Source organism: Ranitomeya variabilis, chromosome 2 (assembly GCF_051348905.1).
Source record: "Ranitomeya variabilis isolate aRanVar5 chromosome 2, aRanVar5.hap1, whole genome shotgun sequence".
In the NCBI taxonomy this organism is placed as follows: Eukaryota; Metazoa; Chordata; class Amphibia; order Anura; family Dendrobatidae; genus Ranitomeya; species Ranitomeya variabilis.
The window spans coordinates 492,346,294-492,367,345 of NC_135233.1; the positions used below are offsets into that span (position 1 = coordinate 492,346,294).

At 44.1% G+C, this 21,052-nt stretch overlaps 1 protein-coding gene across 3 annotated transcripts in view; it reads left to right on the forward strand.

Annotated features, from left to right (window-relative positions):
• Positions 1-21,052, forward strand: part of LOC143806916 (fatty acid desaturase 2-like) — a 41,795-nt gene that overhangs the window by 12,713 nt on the left and 8,030 nt on the right. For all 3 annotated transcript variants that reach the window (XR_013221593.1, XM_077287951.1, XM_077287953.1), the window contains exons 3-12: positions 3,343-3,453; positions 7,793-7,990; positions 8,104-8,205; positions 8,834-8,959; positions 9,141-9,201; positions 9,692-9,768; positions 11,647-11,744; positions 16,250-16,346; positions 16,506-16,585; positions 17,819-17,944. Coding sequence is in view for 2 of the 3 variants with exons in the window: in XM_077287951.1 (XP_077144066.1) it covers positions 3,343-3,453; positions 7,793-7,990; positions 8,104-8,205; positions 8,834-8,959; positions 9,141-9,201; positions 9,692-9,768; positions 11,647-11,744; positions 16,250-16,346; positions 16,506-16,585; positions 17,819-17,944 (1,076 nt within the window). In the remaining variant the exon portion in view is untranslated. The remainder of the gene's footprint in view (positions 1-3,342; positions 3,454-7,792; positions 7,991-8,103; positions 8,206-8,833; positions 8,960-9,140; positions 9,202-9,691; positions 9,769-11,646; positions 11,745-16,249; positions 16,347-16,505; positions 16,586-17,818; positions 17,945-21,052) is intronic.

Sequence of the window (21,052 nt, forward strand, 5' to 3'; positions counted from 1 at the left end):
CAGTGGGGGACGTCCGGTGTAATAAGTGATGTTGTAGCGGTGCAGTTGTGGGGTGCAGGTCGCGGTAAATAACGAGGACACCAGGTTGCAGTCTCTTTACCTCTTTACTGAAGCTCTCTGGGTCCTCAGTCCGGAATACGGCTCACCAGGCTGCGCAAGTCCGGCCGGTCCAATGGCACTTCCAGAGCTCTCCTTGCAGGTGGAAATCGGTGCCTTCCTTCTAGCGCTATGTGTTGCAGTCCTTCCCTGCTGTGCTTACGGAAAGTACCCCACAACTGTTGTGTCTGTTTCTCGTGTTCCCTCACAACAACTTAATTCGCAATGATCTTCCTCGTCCCTCCAGATACTATGGTAGGAACGCACCCGTATGACGGGGAGGCTCGGAGATCTTCCGGGACTCTATCTGCGCCCCTCTCCTGTTGGTACCCCCCTTTGCCTTCCTGGGTGATGCGTGAGACAGTCCGCCTCAAGCTAACTGCCCTGCCGTAGGTCTGAGGTATGGCTTGAAACTCTTTACCTCCTCGGCGTTCCGGCCACCGGTAGTGCGCCTCAGTAAGGTGCTGCCTCTTTCAGCACAACCCTCACTGGTATCTCCTTTCGCTTGATTTCGTTTCTCACTCAGCACAATCTATCTCGCTTCTTAGTCCTTCCTTGGGCACCGCCGCTATGCTGAGCAGGCACGGTCCCTTTACGTTCTTTCCATGCCAAGCCTCTGCCAGGATCCCACCCCTGGCAGAGACCCTACAGTCTCTCCCTTCACAACACCCTCTGCCACCAGGTGTTGCTCCGTTCAATCCCGTCAGCGTTCTCTCTCTAACTTCCTGCCTGACCCCCAGTTTACCCACTATGGTGGGGAGTGGCCTAATGAATAGCACCCTTAGCTCCCCCCGGAGGCCCAGCTGTGAAATGTATTGGTGACTGTGATACCTGCTCAGAGAACTCCTTCCGTGCCATCGAACGCAGCATGGCCCCCCTTAGTGGCTGAACCATGCTACTGCAACGACCAGGACTCTGGGGCGCTGCACAGGCATGACCCAGTTTCACGCAGACTGTGGCTGCTCCCCCTGATCGGCTGGGCTTGGGCGGTATTTCACCACACCTCACAGCCCAGTATCGAGCGCACTCTATGGAGGATTTTTCTTTAAGATCTATGGGCCGGACATAGATCTCCCTGAGAATCTACCTCCAGAGCTTATTGTAAATGAAAGGTGCATTACCAGTGTGAGTCATGTAATGACTGACAGTCTGCTCTCCTGATCTACATATCTCACACTGGTAACTCTCCCTTTCATTTAAAATAATCTCAGATTCTCATGGAGATCTATGTCCGGCCCATAGATCTTAACAGCTCACTTACATATTGAGAAAAATGTGGATTTTTCTGGAATAAGACCTCGGATCACAGGTATCAAAGTGTCATTTTATTTAAATTTCTCTGACCTACATGCCCCTATGGATGGATTAGGAGAGTTGATCCTACCGCCAGATTCCCTTTAAGATTTGTAAGATCATGAAAAAATCCAGATTTCCCTCAGAGTATTAGATCCAATAATGTGGCATACACTCCTATCTACTGGTCGGATGTGTTTGGATCAGAGAATATGAGTATTCTAGGAGTAAGGCCAGTGCCACAAGGGGGGCTTGTAAGCCCTGTGGTATAGATAGCTGGCCTGTGGGGAGCGCCCCTGACTGCGGCTCATCGAGGACGGCGGCTGCAGAGAAATGCACGGGCGAGGTTACTCTAGTTCATCGCAGCTAAGGATCAGTTTCTGGAAGGGAAACCGTAGGGAAGACTGAAGAGAAGATTAGAAAATCAATAAAGCTTCATTGTATTGAATAATATACTGCAAAGAACACAAACGTATAACAATAAGCAGAAAACAATGCATCACGGAATTAGCTGTATCCTGAGCAATGACAGAGGGCAAAGGCCACAAACACAATCAGATGTGATGTTTAGTACGTGCTCCCCATGTAGATTCCTCCCGATGTATATTGCGTCAATGTATTTTTTCATATTAAGTCATGAAAAGTGCTGAGCAGTGTGCTCGCCCGAACAGGAGGTGTATGACAAGATATAGGGATATGATTTATGGGGGGATCTAGAGGATACGCGAGTTCAGGATTCTGTTTGGGATTTGGCCACACTTTCCAGCCTGCGGTGCTATTTTTGATAATAAAAAAAAATAAATAAAAAAATAGGAAAACTCAAAGGACAGTCAGAATATCAGTAATTGGGATGTTAATTATTTTATAAGTGAGTTTGGGTGAACAGAGCTTCAAACATGCACCTCGTTATCGGTCTCAGGAATGATAGCTTATAATAATTTCTGTTAGGAAGCATGAGCATCATATATTCTGTTACTGATTGCATTGATATGATTATGAGTTGTTGTTTTTTACCATGTTAGATACTAACGATAATATTAAATACTAGATGCTATGACAAACATGTCCCTGTATGTTCTAAAATGTCATTTATGACATAGCGCACTGTATGTACGTTACTGTTCAGTTGTCATCCAGGTGGTCCCGCGATCCTGAAGAGTCCACTCTCTATACGTGCTATTCCAGGTCTGACTGACATCTCCCAGGCGCTGGCTACTAATGATGTATCTCAGCCTGAGGAAGGGCAATGCATGATCCTCCGGAAAGCGGGAACACCTAGATTTATTTTGTTACTCACTAAGGCCGCAGTCAGACTGCCTTACACATTGGACAGCGATCGGACCTCGATGCACGGACTGTCCGGCGGCTCTCCCCACCTAAGCCTGACCGCTACATGGAAGTATATGAAGCTGTCCCACTCAGGTTGGTAGTCTCCGGCCAGTCCGTGCATTGAGGTCCGATTTATACTGCCGTCTCCTCCTTATATAGCGCCGTCATATTCCACAGCGCTGTACAGACATCACCCTCACTGTCCCCATTGGGGCTCACATTCTTCATGAATGGCCATTTACATGCACAGTGCTCAGTGTTGTAAGTTCATATCCTATAATATGCAGCAGATTATTCAGGGGCCATTTTACAGCAGTATTACCGTCCAGTACAACACCTTATAGGAGGTTTAGGCGCCTAGAAACTTGTGAATGGATCCCATTACCGCACTGGTGGACACAGACAGATGAGGGCCCCTGTGCAGGAACAGTATATGGGCCCTTTACAGTCCAATAGCGCCTCTTAATGCACAATTCCACCTTTATTTTAGAGGTGGTCCCCCTTTCCTCTTAGTCCCCTGTGCAGCCCCCTAGGTTGCCCCAATGCTATGTTCGCCCCTGCATTAACATTATTAGTCCTTATCTGTCTTATTAATTATATTTATCTGGTTTATTTCTTATTTAGGAAGCTTTCTTAGCTTTTCATCCAGATCTTACTTTTGTGAGAAAATTTCTTAAGCCTCTTTATGTTGGTGAACTAGAAGAGAATGAGCCCAGTCAGGACCGAGGGAAAAATGTGAGTATGTGAGAGATGCATCAGATGATTCACGATATCATTATTTACCGAGTGCTTCACTGCATTGATGAAAGTTACTAGAGAGGTTTCCAGACAGATGCGGCATACCCTCTAAGACCTCGGAAATGCTGCAAAACCCATGTTAGCAAAAAGCAGCAAAAGGAAATGGGAAGGAGCATGATGGATTTACCATGGAGAAACATAAGTCTGCAGGGGAGCTGTGAACACAAAGAAAGTATAGAAAGAGGCTGTCCAGGTTTACGATACTGATGACCGATCCTTAGGATCATCAATAATGGATGGGTGGGGGTGGAGTATGTGACAGCCCCTTAGTCAGCTGTTCTGTCCTGCTACATTCACTGTGTAGTGAAAACTGCAGCTCAGCTCCTATACACGTCATAAGGAGCCAAGCCGCAATCCTCAGCTGAAGCAGAATTCTGTGTGGTGGCCATGGCCGGCCCAATCTCTGACTACCTTCTTGGTTTATATCCAGCTTCCACCCGAGCTGAAAACAGACATCTATTCTTTTCTATTGGAAACTGGCTCAGTGAGCAAAAAACGGATCTGTTTCAAATGAAAGAAAAAAATGATGACTATTTAACGGATCCGTTCTCCATAGAATTTAATGTTAAAAAAACAAATCCAGTTGAAATCATTATTTTTTATCTGGACAAAAAAAGTCGTGTCTGCGCAACTTTTTTGTTAACGGATTGCTGCTGGATCCGTTCTGATAATTACTGGACATGTGAACACAGCCTTACAGATAATAATTATGTGTATTCACTAAAGATACCTTTTTATTACAGACCTGGTAGACTTTAATGCTGTCATGCACCATGCTGATGTAGCGCAGCGTTGGGCGGTAGCTGCGGGCGAGTCACTCATCTCCTTATACTGTACGTCCCGGCGCACTACATGAAAGTGTGGGTCCTGGAGGGATGTGTAGACTTGTGCAGTTAGGGTGCTATGCTTGTAGCCGGTGGTGTGGGCTGCCCAGGATCAGGTGTTTCATAGTTCAATGAGAGAGATTTCCATTCCAAAACAAACTGTTTACTGAACGGTAACTGGGTAAGGGTTAGATACCAGGGATAGCGGGACAAAGTCTTATGGACGCTTCCTTTACAGTATAAAGCATTTTCCACGCTCAGTATCCTTCCTCCGTAGCTTACTCCAGGGCTAGTGAGGCACACTGTTTCGTCCTACTCCACAACGACCTAGCTTTAACAATAGAGTCCTGATCAGCAAGTCTCCTTACTTGCTGAATGGTTCCGATTCCTATTTGTTCTACTACTAGCGCACTTGAACCCTCGTACTGGGGACCCCCACTAGTCCATTGTACTCAGTCCTGCTTAGGTCCTTTACCTTCTGCGTTACAAGCTCATGATACAAGGACACCTCAGTGGAAGGCCACTCTGTCTCATCAGTCACATCTCTTCAGGATCACACTATCCCTCGTCCTTAGTCTCCTCTAACTTAGAGTCACCCTTTCATACCACTCTGCTCACTTTACACTCCAGACCCTATCTGCCCAACTAACAGGAGCACAGTTACTTTCCCTAAAACTAACTCCACCCCCTGTGGGCTAGTGATTGTGATTGGTGTCTTCAGGGGCAGGAACGCGATAGCACAGTCCACCACCCTAACACTGGTAAGTGTCCGCTGGGCATGGGCAAGCCATGCAAGTGCTCTGTTTTTTGCCAAGGAACTATGGAGCCGTCAGGATGAAACTGAAGGGGTTGGTTACTGATGAGAAGGCAGGACGCTTGCTTGATTGCTTAGCCACACCTAATAGACACTTGACAGCACAGCGTAAGATGGCATTAAAGTTGATGTTCTCCACTATTCTACCACTATGAACGTTAGCACCAGTATTTATCCAACTTTTTTTAACCTGTGGTGGTGATTAGGAAAGATAAAATCTTCTGACTGTCTCCCTTTACCGGTGTCCGTACATATAAACCCCAGTGGCTGATTCTTCCTGCATTGCACTGAGGGCCGTAAAACACCAAAGCGCAAATGATCAAACCCCCAACCCATGTCCAATGAAGCATACGGTAGCCATTACTTCTGTGAAGTGCTCGTTGTCTAGTCCAGTGTTCCCCAACTTCAGTCCTCAGGAGCCACCAACTGATCATGTTTTCAGGATTCCCTTAGGATTACCCAGGTGATAATTCTATCTCCTGTGCAATATTGAGGAAATCCTGAAAGCAAGACCTGTTGGTGGCTCTTGAGGATTGGAGTTGGGGAACTCTGGTCTAGAATGTGTTCACCTTTCAGTGAGTAGCTGGATTTGTTTTTGGTTGTCTATTGAAGTCATTACATTAAAGACATGTTCCACAGCTACTACTAACTGATTCTGCTGCAGCAGAGCCAATCGTCTTGGGGGGAGCAGTCCTCTATTAGTCCTATAAATGCTATTCTGGAACTTAAAGGGTTTATCCAGGACTATTTTTTTTCACTAAAGGCCTAAAAATTAACATGAAAGTAGTTGTGAGCTACCTGTCTGTTCTACCCAACACCAGCTCACAGTGGTCACTGACCGCTCCTGCCGGCGATTCAGCTGCTCCACATCAACAGAGCAGCTCTTCTTCTTCTTCTGAGCCGCTTTGTCTACAGGGTGTGATTTCTGGATTTCCCTGCTGTTAGGCGGCGGGGAGCTGTCTGTCAGTCAGTATGATGTCAGCATTCACACCCCATAAACAGAGCAGAGAGGAAGAAAAGCCGCTGCTTTGTCTGCCTGATGCCAGCGGAAGCCGCTGAATCTCCTGCAGGAGTGGTCTGAGCCAGCAGAGACCTGCGCCGGACACAACAGGCAAGTAGTTAGCAACTATCTGCCTACTAGTTCTTAGCCCAGTAGTAAAAAAAATTATATAGACATACAGTATATAACCCTTTTAACCTAGGGAAAGTTGTTTAAGTGGCATTTTTCATGTTTTGGTTAGGATGGGTTGTATTTTTGCACTTGTGGTCAAAATTCTGATAAGGAATTTATAAATGAATCTAGAAATAATCAAATAATTCAATATTGAGACCACAATGGGAGGATGAACGGCACCGCAGAGGTAATGAGGGGTCGATGGAGAAGCATATTGTGCAATTGGGTAATGTGATCTTCTTTCTCCATTATTGATGCACTGATATTGTTCTAGGGCATATAAATGGCACTCAGCGCTCCTCTATTATTAATATCATTCTTACTCTGCTTTCTTCTCTGGACATTGCAGAAATGCAATGGTTTACTGCAAATCCGTCATAATTGCATAGATTGCTTTGGTCTGTGGGAATCAATGCTGTTAATTCGGGCACCATTTCCATATCATCTACGCTTTTGTTCTTTTCTATATTTACAATATGTTAAAGTGCTATTTCCATTTTCATAAATGGGTAATATTAGATAGCGCTTGTAAATACAGTTTACTGCTAGTTAAAATGTTCAGCCGTTCTTGATACAGTAACACATTCGTTTTCGCGTGTTTAAAGCTTGTTGCCCTAGAGACCGACCACCGCTGTTAAAGAGCAGGACATGCGCAGTGCTTACAAGCTCTTTCCTATTGAGCTTGTAAGCAGGGCTTTGAGGCTGGCCAGCGCTGAAACGCACTGTAACCTCCCAATCCTGGCTGTTAGAAGTGCTTAGAAGCTAGACAGCAGAGGTGGTCGGTTTCCTAGGCAATGAGTCGTAAGCAAAAAAAAGTGTTAATATCTCAAGAATGGCTGCAAATTCTAATAAGCAGTAACTTGCAAAAGTGTTTGATTTTAGTGTTTTATAAATACCCGAGTAATTAAGGAGTGGATCACCAATGGTAAATCATGGCTCAATCAAAAAAGAAAATCTAAAATCACCAATAAAAAACTAATCCACTTTATTCAAAATCCATTAAAAAGTGGTCATAGCAGGGCCAGGAATTCTGCTGCATTTCGACCATCCGGTCTTAAACGTTAGAATTAATTTGAATAAAGTGGATTATTTTTTTTTATTGGAGATTTCATCACTTCTTTTTTTCAATTGAACTATATTGTTTGCCTTGGCCAACGGGCTTGTAAATTTTCTAAGTCACCTGCGGGGATGGAGTGACAATATTGGTGAGCTAGTCTTTTCAATGTTGATAAATCATGGCACCACGGTGGCTCGTTCCTGCTTCTTTCACTGAAATTCTAGATCTTACATGCGTTCATTTTGAGGAGCCTTGCGTTTTCCCACTCCGCAAAATCGTCCTGTACAAATTCGTTAATTGACTTTCTACAAGAGTAATATGAACTGTGAGTAATATGGGCTGATCACATTGGATGGTGGTCTCCTGCTGTCATGGTAAGCTTCCTCTTTCTTACCTTTTACCATCAGGCTCAGCAAGTTCAAGACTTTGAAAAGCTACGAAACACCGCAAAAGAAATGAACCTCTTTAATGCCAGTTGGGTTTTTTTCGGCCTTTACCTAGCACATATCCTGGCTCTGGAGTTTCTTGCCTGGGCTACTGTCAACTACCTTGGTACAGGGTGGATACCAACCTTCATCACCATCCTGCTGCTTACGATTTCCCAGGTGAGCTGGTAGAATCGCCCTACTCATTAGTAACCTGCCTCTACTCAATGTATCATATTGTACGCATTATTAGAATGGAGCATCAGACTGTACTTTTAATCTTTCCCATACAGGCCCAGGCTGGATGGTTGCAGCATGATTTTGGACACCTATCAGTCTTCAGAAAATCGAAATGGAACCACATTGGCCACAAGTTTGTCATTGGCCATTTAAAGGTGAAGTCATGAGGCTCATGGTATTGGGTACTTTATATATAATGGTGGATGCGCCCTTCTGTCCAAAGTCGGGATGTGTGATATCGGAGTCAGCGGGTGTGCATACCCAACTATGGTGCCATTTTATTAAAGACAATGTGTACATGAATTCGCAGGCACAGTGTCTTCAACAAAATGGCACCGGATATCACGGGATGCGCAAGCGTTGACTCCGGCTCCATTTTATTTAAATATTCCACAGCAATGACGTCATATCGGTGCACACCCGCTGGCCATTGCCACTATTCTGCCAGCTTTACAGTAGAGCTTGCAAGCTGTATCGCAAACAAGCACTCCTTGTCTAGGACACCGGCCACTTCTCGTAGATTGCAGAGGTGGCCGTTAACCTTTGCAAATGCAAACATTTAATGAGATGAGGCAACAAATTTAAAGCTGGCAATAAAATAATTATTCATACAAAAAATGCAAAATGCCTCAATAGAACTTTCTGTCTCTGGTAACACATGGACTCTGCATGCAAGTGTCTGAATATCAGTAGTCCAAAATTAATAGAGTAGGTTATAGATGAATAACTATGGACGGAGACTTGGTCTTGCTTCCCAGCTCATATGCGTTCATCTGTTTGCAGGGAGCATCAGCAAACTGGTGGAACCATCGCCATTTCCAACATCACGCCAAACCTAACATCTTCAGCAAGGATCCAGACGTCAACATGGTACATATTTTCGTGCTTGGAGAGACACAACCAGTGGAGGTATGAGACTTATCCAACCATAAGTATCATTCTAGCATGATATATAGTATCACCTGTCACACTGATAAACGTCATATAATATACAGGTGGACCATGACTATATGAATTCGTGCACAGAGAGCAGCCGTCTACTGTTGGTCTGTGCACCTACTGACTGTAAATCCATTCCTTTTCTTTACAGTATGGAAAGAAGAAGATAAAGTTCCTGCCCTACAATTACCAACATCAGTACTTCTTTCTCAGTGAGTAATTGGATTTATACTGGGATTATTGGTTTAGGTAGGACTACAGGTTAAAATACACAAGTGTCACAAGGAGAGCAAATCCTTTTGTATGTTCTGCCCTACATCCCCTTAGAAAATGACCACCGGAATCTGAACTTGTCCTAGACTTTAAAACACATCTACAGCTGGAAGGCACAAATAGTACTGTTATTGTGAACAATCAAGCAAGCTGAAGATGAAATGATCTCTAAAAGGCCTAAAGTTACAGATGACATATTCCCTTTGTATCTTTGTATGTTAGTTACCGTATATATATATATATATATATATGTATATGTTAATCTATTTGGTGATGATTCATGATTAATTATGCATAATAATATTTAGACTGAATATTGCCAGAAAGTGCTGCAGAATCTGGTGGCACTAAATAAAGAAGGATTATCATTATTATTATTATTATTACATAGTATGACACCAGCAGTAATGTGTCTTTTTTCACTTGCAGTTTTTCCTCCACTTTTAATACCACTGTACTTCACAATTCAGATTATGAAGACGATGATATCTCGCAAGGACTGGGTGGTAAGTATCTTCTGTACTATAGAACATAACCAATTATAATTCGTATGCTTTTTAAAGAAGCAATAAGTCAAGAGAAGTATGAAGGGCCTTGACATGATCTGTAGGGTATGTGCCCATGATGTCTCCTACGTCAGTAAACGTCTTCTTTTATTGCAGCATCTTTAAACTGTCACAAAGGACCCAGATGTCTTCATTGTTTTTGGTCCTTTATTTAGTTTCAAGCAGATGTCCCAGAAATGGTCAGATCAATTCTTTTAACTGCTTTGCATCTTTTGAAGCGCGAAGAGGTTAAAAGACAATGAAAAGACTGAACATGTGAATAGCAGGTCGTTTTGACATAGAAATGCACTTGTTCAATCTTTCGAGCGTTTTTAGGGAACTTTTTCAGGCAGATTTTCAGAATCTCTTAGTGGTTCAGTTTCTGACTTTGGACCTATATCTTCAGATCATCATATAAAATACCTTATAAGTAATATATTAATTCTAGAAATAATTACTTCATATTTCCTGCCAAATTACTTTGACCCATACTTATCAATGGAATCTAATTTTTATGGTTTATTTTACTCCAAAACAAATGTAAAAACAAGAGTAACTGGCTCCAACGGCCACACGGGCAGTGGATTCACCAGATCCTCATCCATCAGGGTTGGTGCTCAACATGTAAGGAGCAGTATATGTGAACCTTACATCCAGCAGACGAAAATGAGCGATTACTGTTTTATCTGCAGCAGATCTAGCAGTGCTTAAATACTGAGCCCTGTATAACTCCGCCCACACCCCTGTTTGGTAGCTTTTTGAGTACACTGTGCATTGACAGAAAGCTGCTAATCAGTGCTGGGGGCAGAGTTACATAGAAGAGTTGACTAGAAGGCACAAGACACCTAGTCCTGCAGTGATAATCTCCTGCTGATAAAACACTGTTTTTATTGAAACAACAGCACACATCCTAGCCTAGTAAGTGACACATCGCCAGAATCAGGGTCTCAGCTCCTACATCATGCTGCTTTCAGACTACATATAGAATCCTGCTGACAGATTCCTTTTAATGTCATATCACTGGGATTCCCACCACTAAGACCCCCATTCATCATTAGTGTTTCCAGCACCCCAGTTTGTCCCCAGAGTACAGTGTTTGGCTGTTTTGTTGGCCCTGTAGACTTTGAATGGAGTGCACATATGTGATTACTGGGGACCTTTGATTTAGTGATCAATGAGGGCCCAAGACCTTTTTCTGTGAATCAATGTCCTTCCTACCCTACCCTACTGCTAGAAAGATTATACCCCCAGCCCCAAGTAATTTATATGTCTGTGTAACCTTGTAAAAGATAAGCCGAGCACTCCCATTATGACCCCAAAGAACTGCTCCGGCAGCTGAGAAGTCACAATTTGATGTTGTGTCTGGAGGTGCATTGGGGCGTGACCATGCACTTCCAGCTCCTCAGCCTCATACTGTATTTCCCACCCAACAGCATCCTCCTCCAGGTGATTGACAGGTCAGTGGCCGTGTACCAGAGCAAACGACCTGTCAATCACCTGGGGGAGGATGCTGCTAGGCAGGACATAAAGTATGAGGCTGAGTAGGCAGAAGTGCATGGTAACGCGCCAATGGACTTCCAGAAGCAAACAGAAAATTGCGATTTCTTACTGCCTTCGCATTGCTTTGAGGTCATGAAGGGATCAACTGACTAATCACAGGGCTTCACAATCCTATTAATTGTTTGGAGGGGAGGGAGTTAAGGGTAGTAAAGGTTTCTAACAGGATCCCTTTAAGAAAAACAGATCTACTTTCCTTACCCGATTTTGACAAATTCATAGATATTTAGAGCAGTTAATCCTATTGGGTAAACTCTTCTTAATATTTCCCCTGTTTTGCAGGATATGGCTTGGTCACTTTCTTATTACATTCGATATTTCCATACTTTTGTCCCTTTCTATGGAATTTTGGGATCCATCGCCTTGCTCAATGCTGTCAGGTATGCCGATTGTATGACCTTGCAAAACATGTCACCGTGTCCCCAATCCTATCATGTTTGATGAACTTGGTACAGTTATCAGCAAAACTTTCCCAACTTTAGTCTAATGCAAGGCTATAAAATGTGATAAAGAGCCGCAAATGATAAGAGCCAGAAACGTTCACATCGTATGATCTTTCGAGTTGATGAGTCTCGTAGGCTGGGTGCAGCTCTGCTTTCTGAGAACTTTTCTAAGTTTGTAGTTACTAAGTTAGCAATTCTATCAAAAGTCCCATAATTGATATGACAGCTAATATCCAATAAATAATTAGTAAAGTTTGTCAGCCAGCTCCATTCATTCTATTTCTGATATATACAGTACAGAGCAAAAGTTTGGACACACCTTCTCAATTAAAGATTTATCTGTATTTTCATGACTATGAAAATTGTACATTCACACTGAAGGCATCAAAACTATGAGTTAACACATGTGGAATTATATACTTAACAAAAAAGTGTGAAACAACTGAAATTATCTATATATATAATTGTCTAAGGGTCACTTCCGTCTGTCTGTCCTTCTGTCTTTGTAACTGTCTGTCACGGATATTCATTGGTCGCGGCCTCTGTCTGTCATGGAATCCAAGTCGCTGATTGGTCGCGCCAGCTTCCTGTCATGGCTGCCGCGACCAATCAGCGACGGCCACAGTCCGATTAGTCCCTCCCTACTCCCCTGCAGTCAGTGGCCGGCGCCCGGCCCCGCTCCATGCTCCCCTCAGTCACGGCTCACACAGGGTTAATGCCAACGGTAACGGACCGCGTTATTACTCACTCCGTTACCGCCGCTATTAACCCTGTGTGACCAAGTTTTTACTATTGACGCAGCCTATGCAGCGTCAATAGTAAAAACATCTAATGTTAAAAATAATAAAAAAAATAAAAAATCATTATATACTCACCTTCCGCCGCCTTTCCCGCTCCTCGCGATGCTCCGGTGACCGGTCCATGCAAGCGGCACGTTCCGGTGGCAAGGATGGTCTGGGAGAAGGACCTGCCGTGACGTCACGGTCATGTGGCCGCGACACGGTCATGTGACCGCGACGTCATCACAGGTCCTGCGCGAGCAGGACCTGCCATGACGTCACGGTCACGTGACCGCGACGTCATCACACCCTGGGACTGGAAGCTGCCGCCTGCACCCCACGCAGGCGACAGAACTACAACGCACCTGCGGAAGGTGAGTATATGTTTATTTTTTTATTTTTTTAACCTGTGACATACGTGGCTGGGCAATATACTACGTAGCTGGGCAATATACTACCTACGTGACTGCCCAATATACTACGTGGCTGGGCAATATACTACGTGGCTCTGTGCTGTTTACTACGTCACTGGGCAATATACTACTTCACTGGGCAATATACTACGTCGCTGGGCAATATACTACGTGGCTGTGCAATATACTACGTCACTGGGCAATATACTACGTCCCTGGACAATATACTACGTGGCTGTGCAATATACTACGTCACTGGGCAATATACTACGTCACTGGGCAATATACAACGTCACTGGGCAATATACTACGTGGCTGGGCAATATACTATGTGGCTGGGCAATATACTATGTGGCTGGGCAATATACTACGTAACTGAGCAAAATACTACGTGGACATACATATTCTAGAATACCCGATGCGTTAGAATCGGGCCACCATCTAGTGTCTTATATTCTAGGTTCTTCAAAGTAGCCACCTTTTGCTTTGATGACTGCTTTGGTCTTCCAACAATCTTGAAGGAGTTCCCAGAGATGCTTAGCACTTGTTGGCCCTTTTGCCTTCACTCTGAGGTCCAGCTCACCCCAAACCATCTCGATTGGGTTCAGGTCTGGTGATTGTGGAGGCCAGGTCATCTGGCGTAGCACCCCATCACTCTCCTTCTTGGTCAAATAGCCCTTACACAGCCTGGAGGTGTGTTTGGGGTCATTGTCCTGTTGAAAAATAAATGATGGTCCAAATAAACGCAAATCGGATGGAATAGCATGCTGCTGCAAGATGCTGTGGTAGCCATGCTGGTTCAGTATGCCTTCAGTTTTGAATAAATCCCCAACAGTGTCACCAGAAAAGCACCCCCACACCATCACACCACTTCCTCCATGCTTCACGGTGGGAACCAGGCATGTAGAGTCCATCCGTTCACCTTTTCAGCATTGCACAAAGACACGGTGGTTGGAACCAAAGATCTCAAATTTGGACTCATCAGACCAAAGCACAGATTTCCACTGGGCTAATATCCATTCCTTGTGTTCTTTAGCCCAAACAAGTCTCCTCTGCTTGTTGCCTGTCCTTAGCAGTGGTTTCCTAGCAGCTATTTTACCATGAAGGCTTGCTGCACAAAGTCTCCTCTTAACACTTGTTGTAGAGATGTGTCTGCTGCTAGAACTCTCTGTGGCATTGACCTGGTCTCTAATCTGAGCTGCTGTTAACCTGCGATTTCCGAGGCTGGTGACTCGAATAAACTTATCCTCAGAAGCAGAGGTGACTATTGGTCTTCCTTTCCTGGGGCGGTCCTCGTGAGAGCCAGTTTCTTTGTAGTGCTTGATGGTTTTTGCCACTGCACTTGGGGACACTTTCAAAGTTTGCCCAATTTTTCAGACTGACTGACCTTCATTTCTTAAAGTAATGATGGCCACTCGTTTTTCTTTACCTAGCTGCTTTTTTCTTGCCATAATACAAATTCTAACAGTCTATTCAGTAGGACCATCAGCTGTGTATCCACCAGACTTCTGCACAACACAACTGATGGTCCCAACACCATTTGTAAGGCAACAAATCCCACTTATTAAACCTGACAGGGCACACCTGTGAATTGAAACCCATTCCCGGTGACTACCTCTTGAAGCTCATCAAGAGAATGCCAAGAGTGTGCAAAGCAGTCATCAAAGCAAAAGGTGGCTACTTTGAAGAACCTAGAATATAAGATATAATTTCAGTTGTTTCACACTTTTTTGTTAAGTATATAATTCCACATATGTTAATTCATAGTTTTGATGCCTTCAGTGTGAATGTACAATTTTCATAGTCACGAAAATACAGAAAAATGTTTAAACGAGAAGGTGTGTCCAAACTTTTGGTCTGTACTGTATGACTCGTGCTTCTTGTGATGCCATGAGTCGGGGAAGTCAAGGAGTCTGAGGTCAAGAGTCAGGAGGGTACATCATAAACAGGGAAGAGACAAAGGTGTAGTCAGGCCCCAGTCCGGGGTCAGAATTCCAAGGTCAGAGTGCGTAAAGGCAAAAGGGGTAATACAAAAGGATAGTTACAAGGCAAGAAGATAAGAGTTCAGAGCACAGAGCAAACATACCACTGATCTGAAAGCAACAACTGACCATAGTTCCAGCATGGTCAGCCAGCTAAATGGCAAAGCAATCACTCTGAAAGGGCACCTGGCGGATCTCCAGCAGGTGCGGCCAAAGTGGGCTACATGGAAATCTGATACACAAAAACTGACAGCCCAGGATGTCTCTGCAAATTATAGGATGGTCGAGCCAGCACTCACAATGTCACAATGCTGACAGTCCGGCACTCCCCTGCAATCCACAGGAACGCTGAGCTGTCAATCACTGCATCCCTAGGTCACAGCGAGCAGTGGGATTGTGACATTTCTGATAAGGTTCTGCTTGGTCTCTATATTATTCAGACACCTGGTTCTACACAATCATTATAAGAATGAATAGTTCCACTTCACCTACTGGCATAATGTTATAGCCACCAGTGCTTATTCCTGCACTCCTCTGATGTCTGGGTCATGTGGCCACAAGGTGAATGTTTATGTATTAATGGCACATGGCTTATATGGAATAGTGATTGCACAGCTGAAAATAGGATGTAAAGTTTAGATTATGATCTTCGCTACGACCAACAGTGCGCTAGCAGAGATTAATCTTTGAGGGAGTTGACTTTTTCCCCTGTATGATGTTAACCAATGATAAGCAGAAGGCATAATGCAGGAGAAAAAATAACATGTCCCCCTGAAAAAATTCAAACTGTCTTTCTCTGTGTAAGAGTTGTAATGACACACAGCCCTGCTCTCCTCACTGATCTCTGCATCTGTTGTGTAGAGCACAGCAAAGCTGTGTGTCATTACAAACACCTCTTGCCACTTTCATTTCACAGCAGCCAGTGTGAGGGAAAGACAGTAGAGCAGAACTGTGTGCCACTACAAACACTTCTTGCAGCTCTTCTTTTACAGCACTGTCAGCTCTACTCCCTCTCTCCCTACACTGAAGGCGCTGTGGGATGAGAGCTGCAGATGCAGAGGTGTTTGTAATGACACGCACCTCTACTCTGCTCCACAGCAGAAATACAATACGTGAACAAGCCCTAAGACCAGTGTAAGTAAATGTCCCCCATCTCTTTGGTATAGAGAAACATATAACGTCACATCATAGAGACTACTAGAGTTTAGCTCTATTCCCCTTTAGGTATAAAATGTATGATAATTAATATTGCTCTTGGCTGTTTGTAGGTTTTTAGAATCCCATTGGTTTGTCTGGGTTACGCAGATGAATCACCTTCCTATGGAGATTGACAAGGAAAAATACAGAGATTGGCTGGCAAGTCAGGTGAGAGTCTTCTAAGTGACTTATCTTATAGTCTATGTACATTATCCACATTCCGATCTCTATTTATTCATTTTTACAACCAACACACTGAAAGGGTGACGAGCCCGGGGATCAGAGGTACCTGCCGTAGTCTAACTGTAGATTTTTCCATAACCACAGCTGGCGGCAACATGCAACATTGAGCCCTCCTTCTTCAATGACTGGTTCAGTGGACACCTCAACTTTCAGATTGAACATCAGTGAGTAGGAAGTGGCCTATTGTTTAAATCAGATTCTTATGTTACATGTATTTGTATTGTTTTTCTTTAGTTTCCATATTATTACCATTAATGTTTACACTGGCCACTAGACTTAAAGGGAACCTATCAGCAGGTTTTCGACCCCAAACTAATGACAACTATGGAAAGTCCCGTTATGTTGATGAAGTTCCTACCTTTGTTTTATAAGTCCGTGTCTCCATTTTATAGAATTCCATTGGCGAATATTTATGCAAATGAGCCGCAACTGCAGGGGTCTTCGCTGTGCACTTACAGCTGTCTGGTCTCTCGCCCTCTTTGCCCATCCACCGCAGCAACTGACAGGTCACTCTTCTCTGCACCCTTTCTTCCCCATGTAGCGCACGCACCGTCTTTGCCGGGGGGTGGTGCATGTTCAGTATGGTCTTGTTGACGTTGCGAGAGCTCGACTATCGATCTGCGCACGGCCGCCCCGGGAAATAACGCCGTTTGCACTAGATCTGGGCTGTTGAAGCAGATCAGAGAAGACTGACCTTTCAATCAAAGACATGAGACCGGCAGCGGGCATGAAAATGAAGGCGTGCTGGAGAACTGTAATTATAGGACCAAGCCCCACACATTTGTGTTTTATTTTCTTAAAAAATTGCCAATGGATTTCTATAAAATAGAGAACAAAGATATGGACATAATAAATATTACAGGGACTTTACATAGATGACATTAATTAGGGGTCCAAAAACCTGCTGACAGATTCCTTCCATACTAGATTTACACTTAATGTTATGCACAGATGCCTTTTCAGCAGTCTCATTATCATTACAGACAGGATTACAATGAAAGATAACACCTCTTTATACAGCTGACACAGCATCACACCACTCATCACAATAGGTGATGGTCACAGCTCACCTCCACTCCCTTCCTGCAAAATGACCTTTGCTCAAATCAGAGCATGAGCAGAAAATACTTTTTTAAATGTCAATAGGGTCTGAGCCAGTCTGTTACATTCTATGAAGAGAACAGGGAGTTTGTCTAATATTGGTGTGCAAATTGTAAGCCTTTTTAATGACATAGATAGTGATATGGAAAAAAATTATTTAAAAAATCATTTTTAAAACTGGTTAATTTTATGATGACTCGGTCCCTTTACCCAATGGCCGTGCTTATGTATTGATTGTAATTCTGTTGTATACTTTATAGCACAATTTGCCATCTTGTGTGTTTTTCCCTTCCTAGTCTGTTCCCCACCATGCCTCGCCACAACTATTACAAGATCGCTCCCCTCGTGCGTTCTTTGTGTAAGAAGTATAATGTCTGCTATGAGGAGAAGACGCTATCTAACGCTATGTGTGATGTTGTTGGGTAAGACTCATTCCTGATCATACACTCTCTGTACTAATCCACGAGGAATTCTCCATGACTATATAATCAATACAAATATAGAGCACACATGCGTCTAGTCCTTATACTTACTGGTATATCTCCTAGCAATGTCATAACTAGAGTCTGATGGGCCCTGGTGCAAGATTTTGACCGCCCCCCCATCGTGATTATATATATAATATATATACACACTGCTCAAAAAAATAAAGGGAACATTCAAATAACACATCCTAGATCTGAATGAATGAAATATTCTCATTGAATACTTTGTTCTGTACAAAGTTGAATGTGCTGACAACAAAATCACACAAAAATCATCAACTGAAATCAAATTTATTAACCAATGGAGGCCTGTATTTGGAACAATACTCAAAATCAAAGTGGAAAATCAAATTACAGGCTGATCCAACTTCAGTGGAAATGCCTCAAGACAAGGAAATGATGCTCAGTAGTGTGTGTGGCCTTCACGTGCCTGTATGACCTCCCTATAATGCCTGGGCATGCTCCTGATGAGGCGGCGGATGGTCTCCTGAGGGATCTCCTCCCAGACCTGGACTAAAGCATCCGCCAACTCCTGGACAGTCTGTGGTGCAACATAACGTTGGTGGATGGTGCGAGACATGATGTCCCAGATGTGTTCAATCACATTCAGGTCTGGGGAACGGGCGGGCCAGTCCATAGCTTCAATTCCTTCATCTTGCAGGAACAGCTGACACACTCCAGTCACATGAGGTCTGGCATTGTCTTACATTAGGAGGAACCCAGGGCCAACCACACCAGCATATGGTCTCACAAGGGGTCTGAGGATCTCATCTCGGTACCTAATGGCAGTCAGGCTTCCTCTGGCGAGCACATGGAGGGCTGTACGGCCCTCCAAAGAAATGCCACCCCACACCATTACTGACCCACTGCCAAACCGGTTATGCTGAAGGATGTTGCAGGCAGCAGATCGCTCTCCACGGTGTCTCCAGACTCTGTCACATGTGCTCAGTGTGAACCTGCTTTCATCTGTGAAGAGCACAGGACGCCAGTGGCGAATTTGACAATCCTGGTGTTCTGTGGCAAATACCTTGCGTCCTGCACGGTGTTGGGCTGTGATCACAACCCCCATCTGTGGATGTCGGGCACTCAGACCATCCTCATAGAATCGGTTTCTAACCGTTTGTGCAGACACATGCACATTTGTGGCCTGCTGGAGGTCATTTTGCAGGGCTCTGGCAGTGCTCCTCCTGTTCCTCCTTGCACAAAGGCTGAAGTAGCGGTCCTGCTGGGTTATTGCCCTCCTACGCCCCCTCCACATCTCTTGGTGTACTGGCCTGTCTCCTGGTAGCACCTCCAGCCTCTGGTCACTATGCAGACAGACACAGCAAACCTTCTTGCCACTGTTCGCATTGATGTGCCATCCTGGGTGAGCTGCACTACCTGAGCCACTTGTGTGGGTTGTAGAGTCTGTCTCATGCTACCACGAGTGTGAAAGCACAACCAGCATTCAAAAGTGACCAAAACATCAGCCAGAAAGCATTGGTACTGAGATGTGGTCTGTGGTCCCCACCTGCAGAACCACTTCTGTATTGAGTGTCTTGATAACTGCCAATAATTTCCATCTGTTGTCTATTCCATTTGCACAACAGCATGTGAAATTGATTGTGAAACAGTGTTGCTTCCTAAGTGGACGGTTTGATTTCACAGAAGTTTGATTTACTTGGAGTTATATTCTGTTGTTTAAGTGTTCCCTTTATTTTTTTGAGCAGTGTATATATATGTCATCCATCCTGGTACACTGTATTCCAAATTAATATGCACATAGAGTTTAGGAGTGATAAGGTTAGAATTTTTTTGTTTGTCATTTAAACTCATTGATGGTGATGTGTGTCAGGGCTCTTTATATCACTGAAAGCAATTGCAGATACCTGTGCAAATTAGTTTGGCAGATGTGTCCAAATAAAGGCAAAACTACTTAAGAAGGCTGTTCTACATTATTAAGCAGCCTACATTTTTGGCCAAAATGGGAAAGAAAAAGGATGTGTCGGCTGCTGAGAAGCAACAAATTGTGGAGTATTTAGGTAAAGGCATGACTACAATCAACATTGCCAAGACACTTCATCGTGATCATCGCACAATCAAGAAGTATATAGCTGATTCCCAGCACACACGTGTGTGTGCTGATAAGGAAAAATTGAGGACTCTTTCCAACAGGCAATTGCGTAAGGTTAAAAGAGCAGCTGCAAAAATGCCTGGTCATAGCAGCAGTCAAGTTTTTGAAGCTGCTGGTGCCTCCAGCGTCCCCAGAACAACAAGATGCAGGGTCCTTCAGAGGTTTGCAGCTGTGCGTAAGCCATCCTGTCGACCACCTCTATCCACTGCACAGAAGCAGAAACGGCTCCAGTGGGCCAAACGATACATGAAGACTGACTTCCAAACTGTTTTGTTCACCGATGAGTGCCGTGCAACGCTCGATGGTCCAGATGGATGGAGTGGAGGATGGCTGGTTGATGGACACCCCATGAAAACAGGGCTAAGGCGCCAACAAGGAGGAGGTGGAGTAATGTTTTGGGCTGGAATCATGGGGAGAGAGATTGTCGGCCCCTTTATGATCCCTGAAGGGGTAAAGATGAACTCCATAATCTATGTGGAGTTTCTAAAACAACACTTCCTGCCATGGTTCAAGAGGAAGAACCGTGCTTTCCGCAGCAAGATCATTTTCATGCATGATAATGCACCGTCTCCTGCTGCAAAAAAACACATCTGCATCTCTGGCTGCTATGGGCATAAAAGAGGACAAACTTATGGTGTGGCCACCATCTTCCCCTAACCTCAACCCCATTGAGAACCTCTGGAGCATCATCAAAAGGAGTGTCTATGATGGCGGGAGGCAGTTCACATCTAAGCAACAGCTCTGGGAGGGTATTCTGTCCACATGCAAAACAATTGGAGCAGAAACCATCCCAAAACTGACAAATTCAATGGACGAGAGAGTTCAGAAGCTTCTTTCGAACAAATGTAACATCACCTAGAATAAAGTTTTCACATGAAAACTGTTTGATTTCATTTTGTAATAAGCTGATAATGCTTATAACTTCACAATTG